The 14,446-nt window shown below is 47.1% G+C and overlaps 1 protein-coding gene across 1 annotated transcript in view; it reads left to right on the top strand.

The window, feature by feature from the left end:
- The first annotated feature begins 621 nt into the window (after nt 1-621).
- The window catches only part of LOC116480610 (carcinoembryonic antigen-related cell adhesion molecule 1-like), a 1,172,951-nt gene continuing 1,159,126 nt past the window's right edge, over nt 622-14,446 (top strand). The window contains 4 exon segments of the mRNA XM_032172760.1: nt 622-685; nt 1,589-1,948; nt 6,237-6,515; nt 6,957-7,211. Coding sequence (XP_032028651.1) covers nt 622-685; nt 1,589-1,948; nt 6,237-6,515; nt 6,957-7,211 — 958 coding nt within the window.

The following is a 14,446-nucleotide window of genomic DNA, read 5'->3' as shown; positions in this document are numbered from 1 at the left end:
TTCATTCTCAGTTACTCCCAGGAAATTAGAGTCACATAGCGCTGCAGAAAGAACAACTCAGAATCTTAGACCCGGGCTTTAGCTCTAGATGTGTCCACTCCTAGGACCCCAAACATCTCTGTGACCTCCTTGCTGGGAGTAAATTCAACCTTCCCAGACATGTGAGAACACTAGAAACATCCTGCACACATAGAGGGGTTTCTCTGTCACGGAGAAAATAACACCAGGTTTGAGGACCCCAGGGACTCTGTGTGGTGCTGACAGACCCAAGGCCCAGACACAGCAGAGGTCCGTGCTGGGGAGGGCGGGTCATCCTGTTATGGAACGGGGGTCCAAACAAGCTTGCTTCTCAGAGTGTCTTCTGGGGAACTGAATATAAACAGAAGAGGAAGAAGAGGAGGGACAAAAGAGACAGAAATGAGAGGGGAGGGGATAGAGGATTCCTGAACAGAGACCACACCCATGACCCATGTGACCCTGGGAAATGCTCCTGCCCTGAGAGGAGGCTCAGCACAGAAGGAGGAAGGACAGCGGAGCCAACAGTCACAGCAGCCCTGACTACAGCATTCCTGGAGCTCAAACTCCTCTACACAGAGGAGGACAGAGAAGACAGCAGAGACCATGGGGCTCCCCTCAGCCCCTCCCTGCAGAGTGCATATCCCCTGGAAGGAGGTCCTGCTCACAGGTGAGGGGAGGACTCCCTGGGAGTGGATGGGAGGAGGGAGCACAGAGACTGGCTAGGGTCTCCTGGGGAGAACAAGTCTCTGAGAGGGGACAGAGGGCTTCTCTTGAAGCCTGAGGAAACGGAACACCAGAGAGGGACAGGGGTCACAACAGGAAAGTCACACTAAACTGGGATTGATAAAAAGGGAGGAAAATCAATTGATCATGTTTTCCAAGTTAATCATCATTTGTCACTACAATTTGAAAAAAGAGAAAAATGATAGAAATCAGAACTGCATCAGGGTGACACTCCAAATAAAAATATAACGAGGGCACTAAACGCTGCCCTTACTCACCAATCAGAAGTTGAAAAATAACCACCAGGTACACTCATTAACTCATCCACAAGTATTTGCAATCAATTTTAGTCAATGGCATACAACAAGCATCAGACAAGTCTCAGTCATCACAGAGCTCATGCTGTCATGAAGAGGAAAACACACACACAAAGAGATCTAGAATATGAGGTCAGGTGTTGACAAGAGCCCTGGAAGGAACAGAGCAGGGAAAGGTCAGAAAGAAAAGACCCAGGGTCTCTAGAGGAGGTGTCAGGGGAGGGGTCTCCCTAAGGTGCCCTGATGTGAGCAGGACTTGAGGCCAGTGGGGAGGGAGCCATGCAGGCCCCTGGGGAAGAGCATTCCACACAGGGGAATGCTAAGGTCAGAGGTGCTGAAGGAATGCGGGTGTCACACTGCTGACTTTGACCCAGTAGGACGGACACACACACACACACACACACACACACACACACACACACACGCTCCAAGGTGGAGGGGTGAAGAGACCTGCTCAGGACCCAGGGCCCCGTTTTTCCACCCTAATGCATACGTCCCAATATTGACCGATGCTCTCTCCTCTCTCCTAGCCTCACTTCTAACCTTCTGGAACCCGCCCACCACTGCCCAGCTCACTGTTGAATCCACGCCGTTCAATGTTGCAGAGGGGAAGGAGGTTCTTCTACTCGCCCGCAATCTGCCCCGGAATCGTATTGGTTACAGCTGGTACAAAGGGGAAAGAGTGGATGGCAACCGTCTAATCGTAGCATATGCAATAGGAACTGCACAAGCTACCCCAGGGCCCGCATACAGTGGTCGAGAGACAATATACCCCAATGCATCCCTGCTGATCCAGAACGTCACCCAGAATGACACAGGATCCTACACCCTACAAGTCATAAAGTCAGATCTTGTGAATGAAGAAGCAACTGGACAGTTCCATGTATACCGTGAGTATTTCCCCATGACCTCTGGGTGTTGGGGGTCAGTTGTACTTCCCACATACGGGATTGTCAGGCCTGGGCTGTGCCTCTGGCCCTCTCTGCATTACATCCTGTGTTAGGGTTTGGACATTTAGTGCAGGACACACACGGGGGGAGACAAACTTCCACAGATCAGAATTCCTTTCCTGGATCCAGACCCTGCAGACACTCGCTGCAGAGGAAGGACAGTCTGATGGGGGGACTCAGCAGGGCGAGGTCAGTGTCAGACAAGCACCTCATTGTCTCCCCATGGACCTGACCCTGAGAAAGACCCTGGAGAACTGGGTCAGGGCCTGGCCTGTGAAGGGCCCCCTGGGATCCTCAGAGAGAAGCTAAACTCTTCCCAGAACTGAGCCCCTGTACAAATCCCCGTCCCTGGTTCCTGATTCCAGGTGATCCTGGGGAGTCTGTGCCAGGGCTGTGTGGCGGCCTTTTGGGCAGGGCTGGCTGGGAGCAAGGATGTGAGCTATCCAAGGGCCATGACTCCTGGAGTTGGTCACCAGCCAGGGCCAAGCACCCAGAGCGTCATCTAGCTGAGGATAGGGCCTCCTCCTTCACTTGAGGCTCAGCACGGAAAGGACAGATGGAAAAAATTACTAGTGCGTGAGCCCACTGCCCTGGGAGACATAGGTTACTCCCTGGGAAGTTCAGAGTCCCCAAGGGGGGGAACAGAGAAGAGAGGATGCTCCTGGCAGCTCCATGTCCACCAGGGATCAGGCCCAGGACCCTCTGTCTTGGAAGCAAATAATCATAGATGCTGTTCATTTGAGTAGCTCCTCTGTGCAGAGCTGAGATCAAGTAATTGTAAATATTTTGAGGTTAACTCACAAACAACCTCACAGCCAAATAGCACTTATCCTACTTATTGAAAGGAAATTGAGGCACAGGGAGACAGTCACTAACAAGGGTCAAACAGGCCATAGGTGGCAGATTGAAGTCACGTGAGGTCTGTCTGCAGCCACAGCCCCCTCCTCTCCTCAACTGGGGGTGGATGGGGCTGTTTGCTGTTAGGCCTCCGCAGACCTGAGACCAGTCATGGGTTCACTTCCTTTTGTCTTGTGCATCCGCAGCTCAGAAGTGGAGATTCTGGTCTGGAAAGTAAGAAGCAAACAGAGAATTAATCAGTTTTACTCTAGAACTAAATCACCTGCCTCAAATAACAGAGTCAGTGCTGGGATTGTCCAGGCCTCTCCCTTCGATCCACAGTCCCCTCACTGCACCTGAAATCCTGTGTTTCCCGATGTGTTGGTGTCACTCCCATGGGAGGATAAAGGAGAGGACTTTGCTTTCTCTCCCCACTCACGCCCTGCACCAGCACAGGTGCAAAGTGAGACACACGCTCGCTCAGGAGTTCTCTCGTGAAGAAGGGAAGAAAGGAAGAAGGAATGAAAAAAGGATCCATAATCTCTTTAGAGACCAGCTCCTGGATGCAGAATCCTATGAGGTTTTGGCCACACCTGTTTCTTGTCCCTCAAGGACTGACACCCATGTTCCATCCCTCTCAACCCCTGTCCCTAAACCTACCCCATCTCATGTGACTCTGGGGTTCCTTGGTCATTAGAGGGTTTTCAGGTCTCCCTGGTCCTGGTCTGGGGCAGCCAAGAGGCTCCTGGTCCCTGGGGTCTCTGAGGTCACTGTAGCCCCCACTGCTCACTGCCATGGGTATCTCTGGCTCTTTCTGCTCCCCTATGTCCCTCATTTTCCTCCCCTTTCATTCTAACTGGGATGCCCTGCCCTGCACAGCTTCCTCCACCCTTAGGCCTTCCCCAGAAAACCTCTCTAACAAGGCTGGCTGTCCTGTTCCCTTCCCGCTCACACTGTGTACTGGCCCACCTCCCAGGTAACAGGGAAGGCACAGAAATCAGCCGAAGCAGCCGCCCCTGCCAGGCTCCATCACGAGCCAATGTCCCCAAGTCAACAGGAGAACGAGCTTCCACTGTGTCCCCATCCAGGGCTCTTTCTTCCAGTGAGGCCAACATGTGGAACAGGCCACAGGACAGGGACAAGCGACTCCTCCATACAGTTTCTACTGACTCACCAGGGAGTCAGAGGCAGGATGACAAGTCTGCTTTCCCCAAGGCCCAGAGGCTAATTTCACCCATTGACTTCCGTCCTCATCTTGGTGTGAGGCTCACATCCTCCAGTCATTCCCCAGGACCTTCCCCAGGTGGAGCTGGCCAGGCAGGTGCTGTCTGATGGGTTTGCTGCTCATTCCACATACACTACTGTGTCCTCATGATGATGCCATTGTCATAAGGTGGGGTCCCTTGGACTGAGAAATGCACCAGCCACTGGAGTCTCACATAGACTCTGCCCAGTTTAGATGAACTTAAACTCTCATTGTGTTTTCTGAGGTTAACAGGAGAGGAAGAAAGCATTTCACATGACTGTTTTGGGCTCCTTCCCTATTTGCCTAACTGCACAGGAATTACAGGCAGGGAGCTCTTTCTAAATTTACTAACATAACACACGTTGCTTCTAATTTGGCATCGTTCCTTCCTTTATGTAACTGACACACACCTAAGACTTCCTCTCCTACTGGTTCTATCCTCCTAAGAGGACTCATGTGCCTCTCTCTACTCAGGGAGCTGCTAATTTCAAACCAATTTCAGCACCTTCATTTGAGGACAATATGATCCTGCTGGAATTCACAGCACACCTAAACCTTAGTATGTTATCAAGAAAAATACTACTTCCAGCCATTGATCTTCGATCTTTAGGCCATTAGTAACAATCTCCACTTACGGAAAAAATTAAATGTTTCCCCCAAATTTCTTTTATTTTGTACTATATTCAGAACATAACATGAGGTCTAAACTCCTGACAAATTTTTCAAAGCAAATTACAGCACTACAGGTCAAGCATCCCACATCCAATAATCCAAAATCTGAAATGCTCCCAAATCCAACACTTTTTGACCACTAAAGTGATGCTGAAAAGAAATGCTCACTGGAGCATTTTGGATTCTGGGTTTTCAGATTTAGGATGTTAAATGGGTAAGTCTACTACAAATATTCAAAAATCCAAAAACAGTCAGAAATCCAAAACACTTTTGGTCCTAAGCCTTATGCGTAAGTGATAATCCGTATGAACTATAGGTACCAAGCTGTACAGCAAATCTCTAGAACTTCATCCTGTGTAACTGAAAGTGCACACTCATTGACTAACTCTCCATTCTGCCTCTCCCAACCCCTGGCAACCATGGTTCTACTCTGATTCCATGAGTGTGACCACTCTAGGGACCTCATATAAGTGGAGCCCTACAGTATCTGTCCTGTGAGTGACTTATTGCATTTAGCATAATGTCCAATGGGAGAAAATATTTGCAAAACTTCTTCTCAAATTTCTGTCTCATATCTGTCAAACACACATGGTCCTTGAGAGTCAGATTTGCAGGATTTCATGCTCCCCCTTTCCACCACTCAGCTGTGCATTTGCAAACATCCACATGTATTTATAGAGAGAGCCACAGGGTCCTCACCTGCCCTCCGCAGAGGGAGAAGAAACAGTAAAGGCCAAAGAAAAGGAACATGGTTCCGCTGTTAAATTCAGCCAGCTTCTGCCTGTCCCCCTCACTGTCTTCTAGATCATTCTCTGAATTCTGCTCTATCTTTAGGGGTCACAGGCTCAAGTCAGTCATTATCAAACACCTGGGAAAAACTGCCCCACCTTGTGGTTCCACTGCCTGATGACTGGACTGACCTCCAGGCTTGCCCCTGGTGTCCCCTGTGTTATTTCTGCTGAAACATCCAATCCCAGGCCAGGCCTCACAGTATCCTTGGGGTTTAAGGACAATAAGAAGCCCCATCATCACCCATCTCTAGAATGTCCTTAGAAAAGGAAGCCACACAGAAAATACAGCCAGGGGGGCAAAGTAGGACTAAAGCTTGAAAAGACCCAGCACCTGAATGTTTCAGGTGAGGACCCCAAGGGAAGCCAGGCAGGCAGCTGGTCAGGGAGAAACCAGGAGAAGCACAAGGGGCTGTGACCCCGGGTTCTGTGTCTCTCCATGACCCAATGCTGCTGCTCAGTTCACACTTGAGAGAGATTGTGCTTCTCCCACACAGAGCAGGTGGTCTCACACAATCTCAGCCCTCGGATCATCATGCATCTGTTGTGTGACACACACACCTGCCGTGGGCTTTTAAGGACTCAAGGGGGCTGAGAGATGAGAGATGCCAACTCTGATTGAAAGATGCCTGTGGAGGAATCAAAGGTGCCACACAGGGCAATCTTCTCTCTGTTTTCTGCACAGCGGAGCTGCCCAAGCCCTCCATCACCAGCAACAACTCCAAACCCATGGAGGACAAGGATGTTGTAGCCTTCACCTGTGAACCTGAGGTTCAGGACACAACCTACCTGTGGTGGGTAAATGGTCAAAGCCTCCCGGTCAGTCCCAGGCTGCAGCTGTCCAATGGCAACAGGACCCTCACTCTACTCAGCGTCAAAAGGAATGATGCAGGATCCTATGAATGTGAAATACAGAACCCAGTGAGTGCCAACCGCAGTGACCCAGTCACCCTGAATGTCCTCTGTGAGTATCTTCTGTTCCTCTATGGCCCAGGCTGCCAGCCCAAATCCACACAGCCAGAGGCCAGGTCTCTCAGTCCCTCTCAGGTCTAAGGACTCAGACCCTCACCCAGGCTGGCCATGACTTCCTGCCCCAAGCAAACCTGGGCAGCCCAGGCCTTGACCAAGAATGGGAGGGGAGGGACTGTCTCCTGTGCTACTTCTGCTCAAACACCCATTCCCATCATCACTCATCTCCAGGATGTCCTTAAGGCTCGGGGTTCACATTTTCTGATGGGAGAAACAGGTGAATGTCTCAGACTTTGTCTCAGGGGACATAGCGGGGGTTTGGTTGAGACTTCAGGGTTGTGACATGGCTCAGGGGGACACTGTGGCCCTTCCACAGGCCAGGAACTTATGCTTCCCTCTGACAACATCACCTGTGGCTTTATTCTCTTTCCTCCAGATGGTCCGGATGCCCCCACCATTTCCCCCTCAAAGGCCAATTACCGTCCAGGGGAAAATCTGAACCTCTCCTGCCACGCAGCCTCTAACCCACCTGCACAGCACTCTTGGTTTATCAATGGGACGTTCCAGCAATCCACACAAGAGCTCTTTATCCCCAACATCACTGTGAATAATAGCGGATCCTATATGTGCCAAGCCCATAACTCAGCCACTGGCCTCAATAGGACCACAGTCACGACGATCACAGTCTCTGGTAAGTGGATCCATGAAGCACTAGCATCACATTTTCAAGTGGAGTCTGGCTCTCAGAGAAGAGCCAGGAAGAAATTTTCTTTCCCAACCTGTGTCCAAGGGGCACAAGCAAATCCCAAATTCTCCCCTGAACCCTCCCAATTGACCTCTGCAGACTCTTTTCCCCTTGTTTTTTTGTTTTTGGTTGTTTTTTGTTTTTCGATTTCTCACGTCTGACTTTGGGTCCATCCTGGAATGAGAGGAGGGGGCTCCCTCAGCCCTGAGCCCTGTGTAGTGAAAGGGGCTTCACAGAGAAAAAAGGAGGAAGGGTCCTCAGGGTCAAGTTGCTGCTCTCTGTCACCAACAATTCCCTTTCTGTCACTTCTTTGTGTTCTTTTACCTACTCCATAAGCTACAAGGGACAAGGAGGCTTTGAAATGAGCTCACACTTTTTCCTTAAATGAGAAGAGGAAGCCCCTTGGATGATGGAGGAGCAGCTCAGACTCTGCCCCCATCTCTGCTCCCAGCGCCCCCAGTGACTGACTGACCCTACCCTGAAGCCACCTAAGGTGGAACCAGGGCATATGGAGAAGGTGCCCAGGTGTCTGTCCTGAATCAGGCTAAATCAAGCTGCTAATTGACACCAAAGCCTCCCCTGGATCAGGCTGCAGGAAAATGGGAAGACATGGAGCCTCAGGGCAGACTGCTGAGCTGTGTCCTGGCTCTGAAGTCACTGACTATATAAGGCTGTGGGCACAGCACATGGGACACAGCACAGAGGACAGCAAGTGACGCACACTTGGAGACATAGGGAGATTCAGCCATGGGGACTCTGCATGGCAGGGAAGGGGCAGTGCCAAAAAGTGTGTATTTATAGAGAGGATAAGACTACCAGCCACTATATATCTAATATAGGACTTACCTTTTTAACCCTTCCACGTGTGCAGGTCCGTAGTATTAAACACATTCCCGTTGTTCTGCTACCATCACCGCCATCCACCCACAGAACTCTTTTCTTCCTCTCAAAATGAAACTCTGCTCCCATCAAACTCCTGGGCAGAGCTGCCCACCTGTGACCCACAGCCTGACCCCTGAACTCACCTCTAGACTTGCTTCTGGTCTCCTGCTCAAACCTCCATCCCCATCGTCACCCATCTCCAGGATGTCCTTAAATAGCAAAGCCTCAGAAAAAAACACACCTTGGCTGGGTGGTGTGGGACTGTGCAGCTGAAAGAAATAGCACCTGCATGTTCCAGGTGAGTACCCCAAAAGACCAGGCAGTCAGCCAGTCAGGGAAGAAACAGGAGAGGTGCCAGAGGCTGTGGCTCTCAGTCCTGTATCTGCCCAAGACTCAATGCTTCTGTCTTATTCACATTTGAGAAAGTCTGTGCTTCCCCCACACAAAGCAGGTGGCCTCATGATCTCTGAGCCCTCAAATCCTCGTGCATCCATCTTCTGACACACACACCTGCCCTGGGATCTTAAGGACTTGGGTGGGCTGAGGGGTGGGAGATGCCAACTCTGATTGAACAATGCCTGCAGAGGAATCAAAAGTGCCACACAGGGCAATCTTCTCTCTGTTATCTGCACAGCGGAGCTGCCCAAGCCCTCCGTCACCAGCAACGACTCCCACCCTGTAGAGATTTCTACATATAAGTTTAAGTTATCTGTGAACAGAGATAATTTTACTTCTTTCCAATTTGGATGTTTGTTTGTTTGTTGCCTAATTTCTCCAGCTAGGACTTTAAATATTATGTTGAAGAGAAGTGGTGAAAGCAGGCATCCTTGTCTTATTCCTGGTCTTACGGGGAAAGCTTTCAGTCTTTCTCCATTGAGTATCCCTCTGTTATGTTGAGGTGGTTTCCTTCCATTCACAGAGTGTTTTTATTTATAAAAGAATGTTGAATTTTGTCAAATGCTTTTATTGGCTAAATCTTATTACTAATTATAGGTCTATTCAGATTTTTTTGTGTGTTCCAGGAATTTGTCTGTTTCATCTAGGTTGTCTAATTTGTTGGCATACAATTATTTACTGCACTCTTTTAATCTTTATTATTTCTGTAGAATTGGTAGCAATGTCATCAATTTTTTTGAGAGTAGGTCTCACTCTGTAACCCAGCCCAAGCTGGAGTGCAGTGGCTTGATCATAGCTTACTTGCAGGCTCAACCCCCAGGGCTCATGTGATCCTCCTACCTCAGCCTCCTGAGTAGCTGGGACTACAGGCATGTGCCATCATGCCTGGCTAGCTTAAAAAAAAAAAAATTGTAGAGACTGTGTCGCCCTATGTTGCATAGGCTGGTCATGACCTTCTGACCTCAGGCAACCATCTTCCTTTGACCTACCAGGGTGCTGGAATTACAGATGTGAGCCACCATGCCCCCATTTTCATTTCTGATTTTAGTAATTTGAATCTTCTCTTTTTTTCTTAGTCAATCTAGTAAATGATTGTCAATTTCGTTGATCCGTTTTGAAGGACTAACTTTTTTTTTTTTTGATTATACTTTAGGTTTTAGGGTACATGTGCACAATGTGCAGGTTTGTTACATATGTATCCATGTGCCATGTTGATTTCCTGCACCATTAGTCCTTGAAGGACTAACTTTTGGTTTCATTGACTCCCTTTATTGTTTTTCTAGCCTCCGTTTTATTTATTTCAGTTATAACTCTTATTGTTTCCTTCATTCACTATATTTGGGTTGATTTTGTTCTTTTTCTATATCCTGAATTTGTAAAGTTAGGTTGTCGATTTGAGGTCTCTCTTTACTTTAATGTAAGTATTTACCACTATCAATTTCTTGTACAAGATTCTTAACTTCTCTGAGCCTTCAATTCTTCAACTGAAAATTGCAATAATTCTCATCGCTAAGAAATGGGTGGAAAAAATGAAAATTGAAATAACAGTGCCTGTTTCATAGTATTGTTCTGAAGATTTAATGTAACATTTGATTAAGCCTTCAGCAAAATGCCACACACAAAGAAAAGCTTCACAAATATTAGCTATTATTACTACTACTGTTACCATTAACCCTGAAGTCAGGTAGTCCTAGAGTCCGATTCGAAATCCACTTGTCGCTAACCATGTGACTTTGGATAAGTTTCTTCATCACTCTACGCCTCTCTTTTCATCTGTAAAATGGAAATAATGTCTACCCAAGAGGGTTACTGTATAAATCAAATGAGATACAGGTAAAGTACGTAGCACAGGGCCTGGTAGCTAGGACGTGCCCCTCAACAGTAGTTAACATAGCATTAACCATCACACTGAGTTGACCAGTGAGGGCTAAGCACCAAATGGAAACCCACTAGGACATGGTTACTGGCTAAACATGGGAGAGAGGAAAAACAGTGCAAAGAATCAAGCCTGGTATGTTAGCTTTCATCCACCGAGATGCAGCCAAGATGGGATTAGAGGTGCAAGATAATTCACTGGGGAAAACAGCCATGAGGGAAAATGGAGCAGCAGTGAGAGGAGAGCCTAAGAGAGTCCTCAGACCACGATGCAGATCTGATACCTGAGAAGGAGAAAGAGAAGGAGGGAAGTTTTAGATAGCAGTGCAGTTCTGAGTTTCCCCAAGACCGATAGGGAGTCCTTGAACCCCTCACCCATGAGAGTGAAGCAGGGTCTCACAGACCTGGGCTTGCTTTCTTTCCCCTGGTGGGAGCCCATGAGAAGTGAGTTCTCTGTGCAAAGAACATGGTAAATTCAGAATGCACTAGCCTGGGCCTTCTGTCAATCAAGTCCCCGCCATAGAGATCCAACAGGCTCTTATTTATGGCTGCCACAACTGAGATACTGAGAAAAAGATGCAACCATAAAAGTATAGAAAGTTCTAATGACATGCAAAAATAGCAATCAGACTTTCTCAAATTTTCAAAGCCTTCAAAAATGTCTGAGTGCAGAAAGAACAGGATGAAATTGACAGAAGACTGATCACCAACCTACAAAGGTGGTAAGAGAGAAAAAAAATTGCAACTTTCCCACAAAACTAGTGTATTCCTTGAAGGAACAAGTCAAGACTGCTTCATGTTGACAGCTAGTTCTTGGGGACCCCACTGCAGAATAACATCACCTTCATTCCTTCTCTTTTCTTCCCACAAGGAAGTGCTCCCGTCCTCTCAGCTGTGGCCACTGTCGGCATCATGATTGGAGTGCTGGCCAGGGTGGCTCTGATATAGCAGCCCTGGTGTATTTTTGGTATTTCAGGAAGACTGGCAGGTATGATGGCCTTTCCTCTTGTCATGTTTCCTGCAGGGCTGACCACCATGCTTGGGAGAGGGAAAAAACTTCTTCACTTATATCTGGGACTGGATCCCCTCCTTCTATCCCTAAACTCCTGCTTCTCAGCACTAATTCCTGCAGGTCTCTTTTTTCCTGGTCTTCATGCTCCCTGTACCCCACTGTCTCCAAGACATAATTATCCCCAGCCGCTGCCCATTTGTTTCCTAGAGTCAGTACATTGTCAAAGCCTCTTAATCCTTTTTCAACATCTCTCACTTGTGTCAGTCTCTCCATTCCCATAAACCTCAATAATTGTTCAATATCCTGCTTGACTCCTTGTTGTAAGGTTGGAATCTTTCTGGCATATGACTGCCTCATTACCTTCCTAAAATCTAGTTCACTCACCTACTTAAGAAGCCAAAGGGGGCCAGGCACAGTGGCTCACGCCTGTAATCCCAGCCCTTTGGGAGGCCGAGGCGGGCGGATCACGAGGTCAAGAGATCGAGAATCGATCTCAGCTCACTGCAAGCTCCACCTCCCGGGTTCACGCCATTCTCCTGCCTCAGCCTCCTGAGTAGCTGGGACTACAGGTGCCCGCCACCATGCCCGGCTAATTTTTTGTGTTTTTAGTAGAGACGGGGTTTCACTGTGTTAGCCAGGATGGTCTCGATCTCTTGACCCACCTGGAAGGTGGGTCTCTTCCACCTGGGAGGGGGAAGCTGCAGTGAGCTGCACTCCAGCCTGGGAGTGCATACATAGGCCTATACTATTCATGTGGATACATAGGCCTATACATAGGCCTATACTCCTATTCAAGGAGAATCGCTTGAACCTGGGAGGCAGAGGTTGCAGTGAGCTGCACTCCAACCTGGGCAACAGGGCGAGACTCCATCTCAAAAGGAAAAAAAAAAAAAGACTATGTGGTCAACTGCTACTCCTGTTGCACTTATATAAAGAATGAGGCCAAGTTTGATGAGACTAAACTTATTTGGAAAACAAATATGTCTTACTGGGATTATCTTTGGTAGAAATAGAAATGCCTATGAAGAGAAAAATTATGTTGAAAAAAACTATAGTACACACGTTATGACACCACAGCTCTGCTTATTGTTTTTTAGTTTTCATTATCCACCTGTAGATTGGACCAAATCCTGAATTCTTCTAGCTCCTCCAATCCCATTTTATCCCATGCAACCACTAAAAACAAGGTCTGCTCTGTTCCTGAAGCCCTGTGTGCTGGAGATGGACAACTCAATGAAAATTTAAAGGGAAAACCCTCATGCCTGAGGTGTGTGCCACTCAGAGAATTCACCTAACTAGAGACAGTCAAACTGCAAACCATGGTGAGAAATTGACGACTTCACACTATGGACAACTTTTCCCCAGATGTCAAAACAAGACTCCTCATCATGATAAGGCTCTTACCCCCTTTTAATTTGTCCTTGCTTATGCCTGACTCTTTCACTTGGCAGGATAATGCTGTCATTAGTATTTCACAAGAAGTAGCTTCAGAGGGTAACTTAACAGAGTGTCAGATCTATCTTGTCAATCCCAACATTTTACATAAAATAAGAGATCCTTTAGTCCACCCAATGGTTGACATTAGCAGCATCTTTAACACAACTGTGTTCAAATGTACAGTGGTCCTTTTCAGAGTTGGACTTCTAGACTCACCTGTTCTCACTACCTATTTTAATTTAACCCAGCCATGCAATGCCAAATAATAGAATTGCTCCCTACCAGCTGAACAGGGAGGAGTCCGTGCAGTTTCTGACACTTCTTGTTGAACATGGCTAAATACAATGGGTATCACTGAGACTAAGTTGTAGAAATTAACAAATGTGCTGCTTGGTTAAAATGGCTACACTCATCTGGCTCATTCTTTATTATATTTTAGTTGGTTTGCATCTTACCTAAGGTGCATAGTCCAACCTTGGTATTACCCTCCTAATAATCATACTAGTAGTCATACTCCCTGGTGTAGTGTATTCTCTAAAAGCTTTAAATGTTTGCATGCAGCCAGCCATCAAATAGTGCATGGTCTTTCTTTGGCTGGAATTACAAAACTCAAAGAAATGTGTCATCAGAAGAACATCATAACCTATGAAGGATAAAAGCCCCAAATGGTGGTAACTGATAATAGCACTAATGCTTTAAGATTTGGTCACACTCTCACCTAGGTGAGCGCATAGAGCCAGTGGTGCTAAATGCTACATACTCCAACTGAAATGTTAAGGAAGCAGATAGATCCAATTAAAAAAAAAATTAAAACCAATTAAAAAAAAAAGAACACAAGAGATTCCAGTCTACTTGAGTTAGCATAATACAGAAGTCCCCTCTACTTTAACTTTTACAAAAAAGTAACCTGAAGTAATCTGATGTTAACCAAGGTATTTATTTCTGCAGTTCTGTTTCCTTGTTCCGATTTGACAAAACCCACTGTTCTTGTATTGTATTGCCCAGGGGGAGCTATCACTGTACTTGTAGAGTGGAGCTGCTTTAATTCATAAATCACAAATAAAAGCCAATTAGATCTATAACTAAATTTGTTGTAATTCTGTCTCTTGACGTGGGTTCACAGCCAGCGACAGCCAGTGGAGTCTCTCTGGCTGCATCATTCTCACCCCGACCCTCCTGCCTTCCTCTTTCACTTACAAGGGCCCTTCTGATTACACTGAGCCCGCGCAGATTATCCAGAATAACCCCCCATCTCAAGATCCTTAACTTTATCTTATTTGCAAAGTCTTTTTGCCAAATAAAGTAACATGCACATGTTCCAGGGATTAGGATGTGGACATTTTTAGGAGGTCATTATTCTGCCTAACACAAGTAACTTTCATAAATATCACCCACAGCAAAAATTTGCTTTGCCTTCCTTCTGTTTGAATCACAGGCCAGAGCACAAACTTCAAGGTGAAACACACCAGCTCTGCTATGAACTGCCTGGATGATCCTGGACCACTCACTTCACCTCCCACGGTCTCTTCTCATTTGCAGCACAAGGATGACACTTATTGCATCAGAAAATGACAGTGCA

Source organism: Hylobates moloch, unplaced genomic scaffold (genome assembly GCF_009828535.3).
Source record: "Hylobates moloch isolate HMO894 unplaced genomic scaffold, HMol_V3 SCAFFOLD_13, whole genome shotgun sequence".
NCBI classification, from domain to species: domain Eukaryota; kingdom Metazoa; phylum Chordata; class Mammalia; order Primates; family Hylobatidae; genus Hylobates; species Hylobates moloch.
Note: the sequence above shows the minus strand (reverse complement) of the source record. Positions and strands in the feature narration are given on the sequence as shown.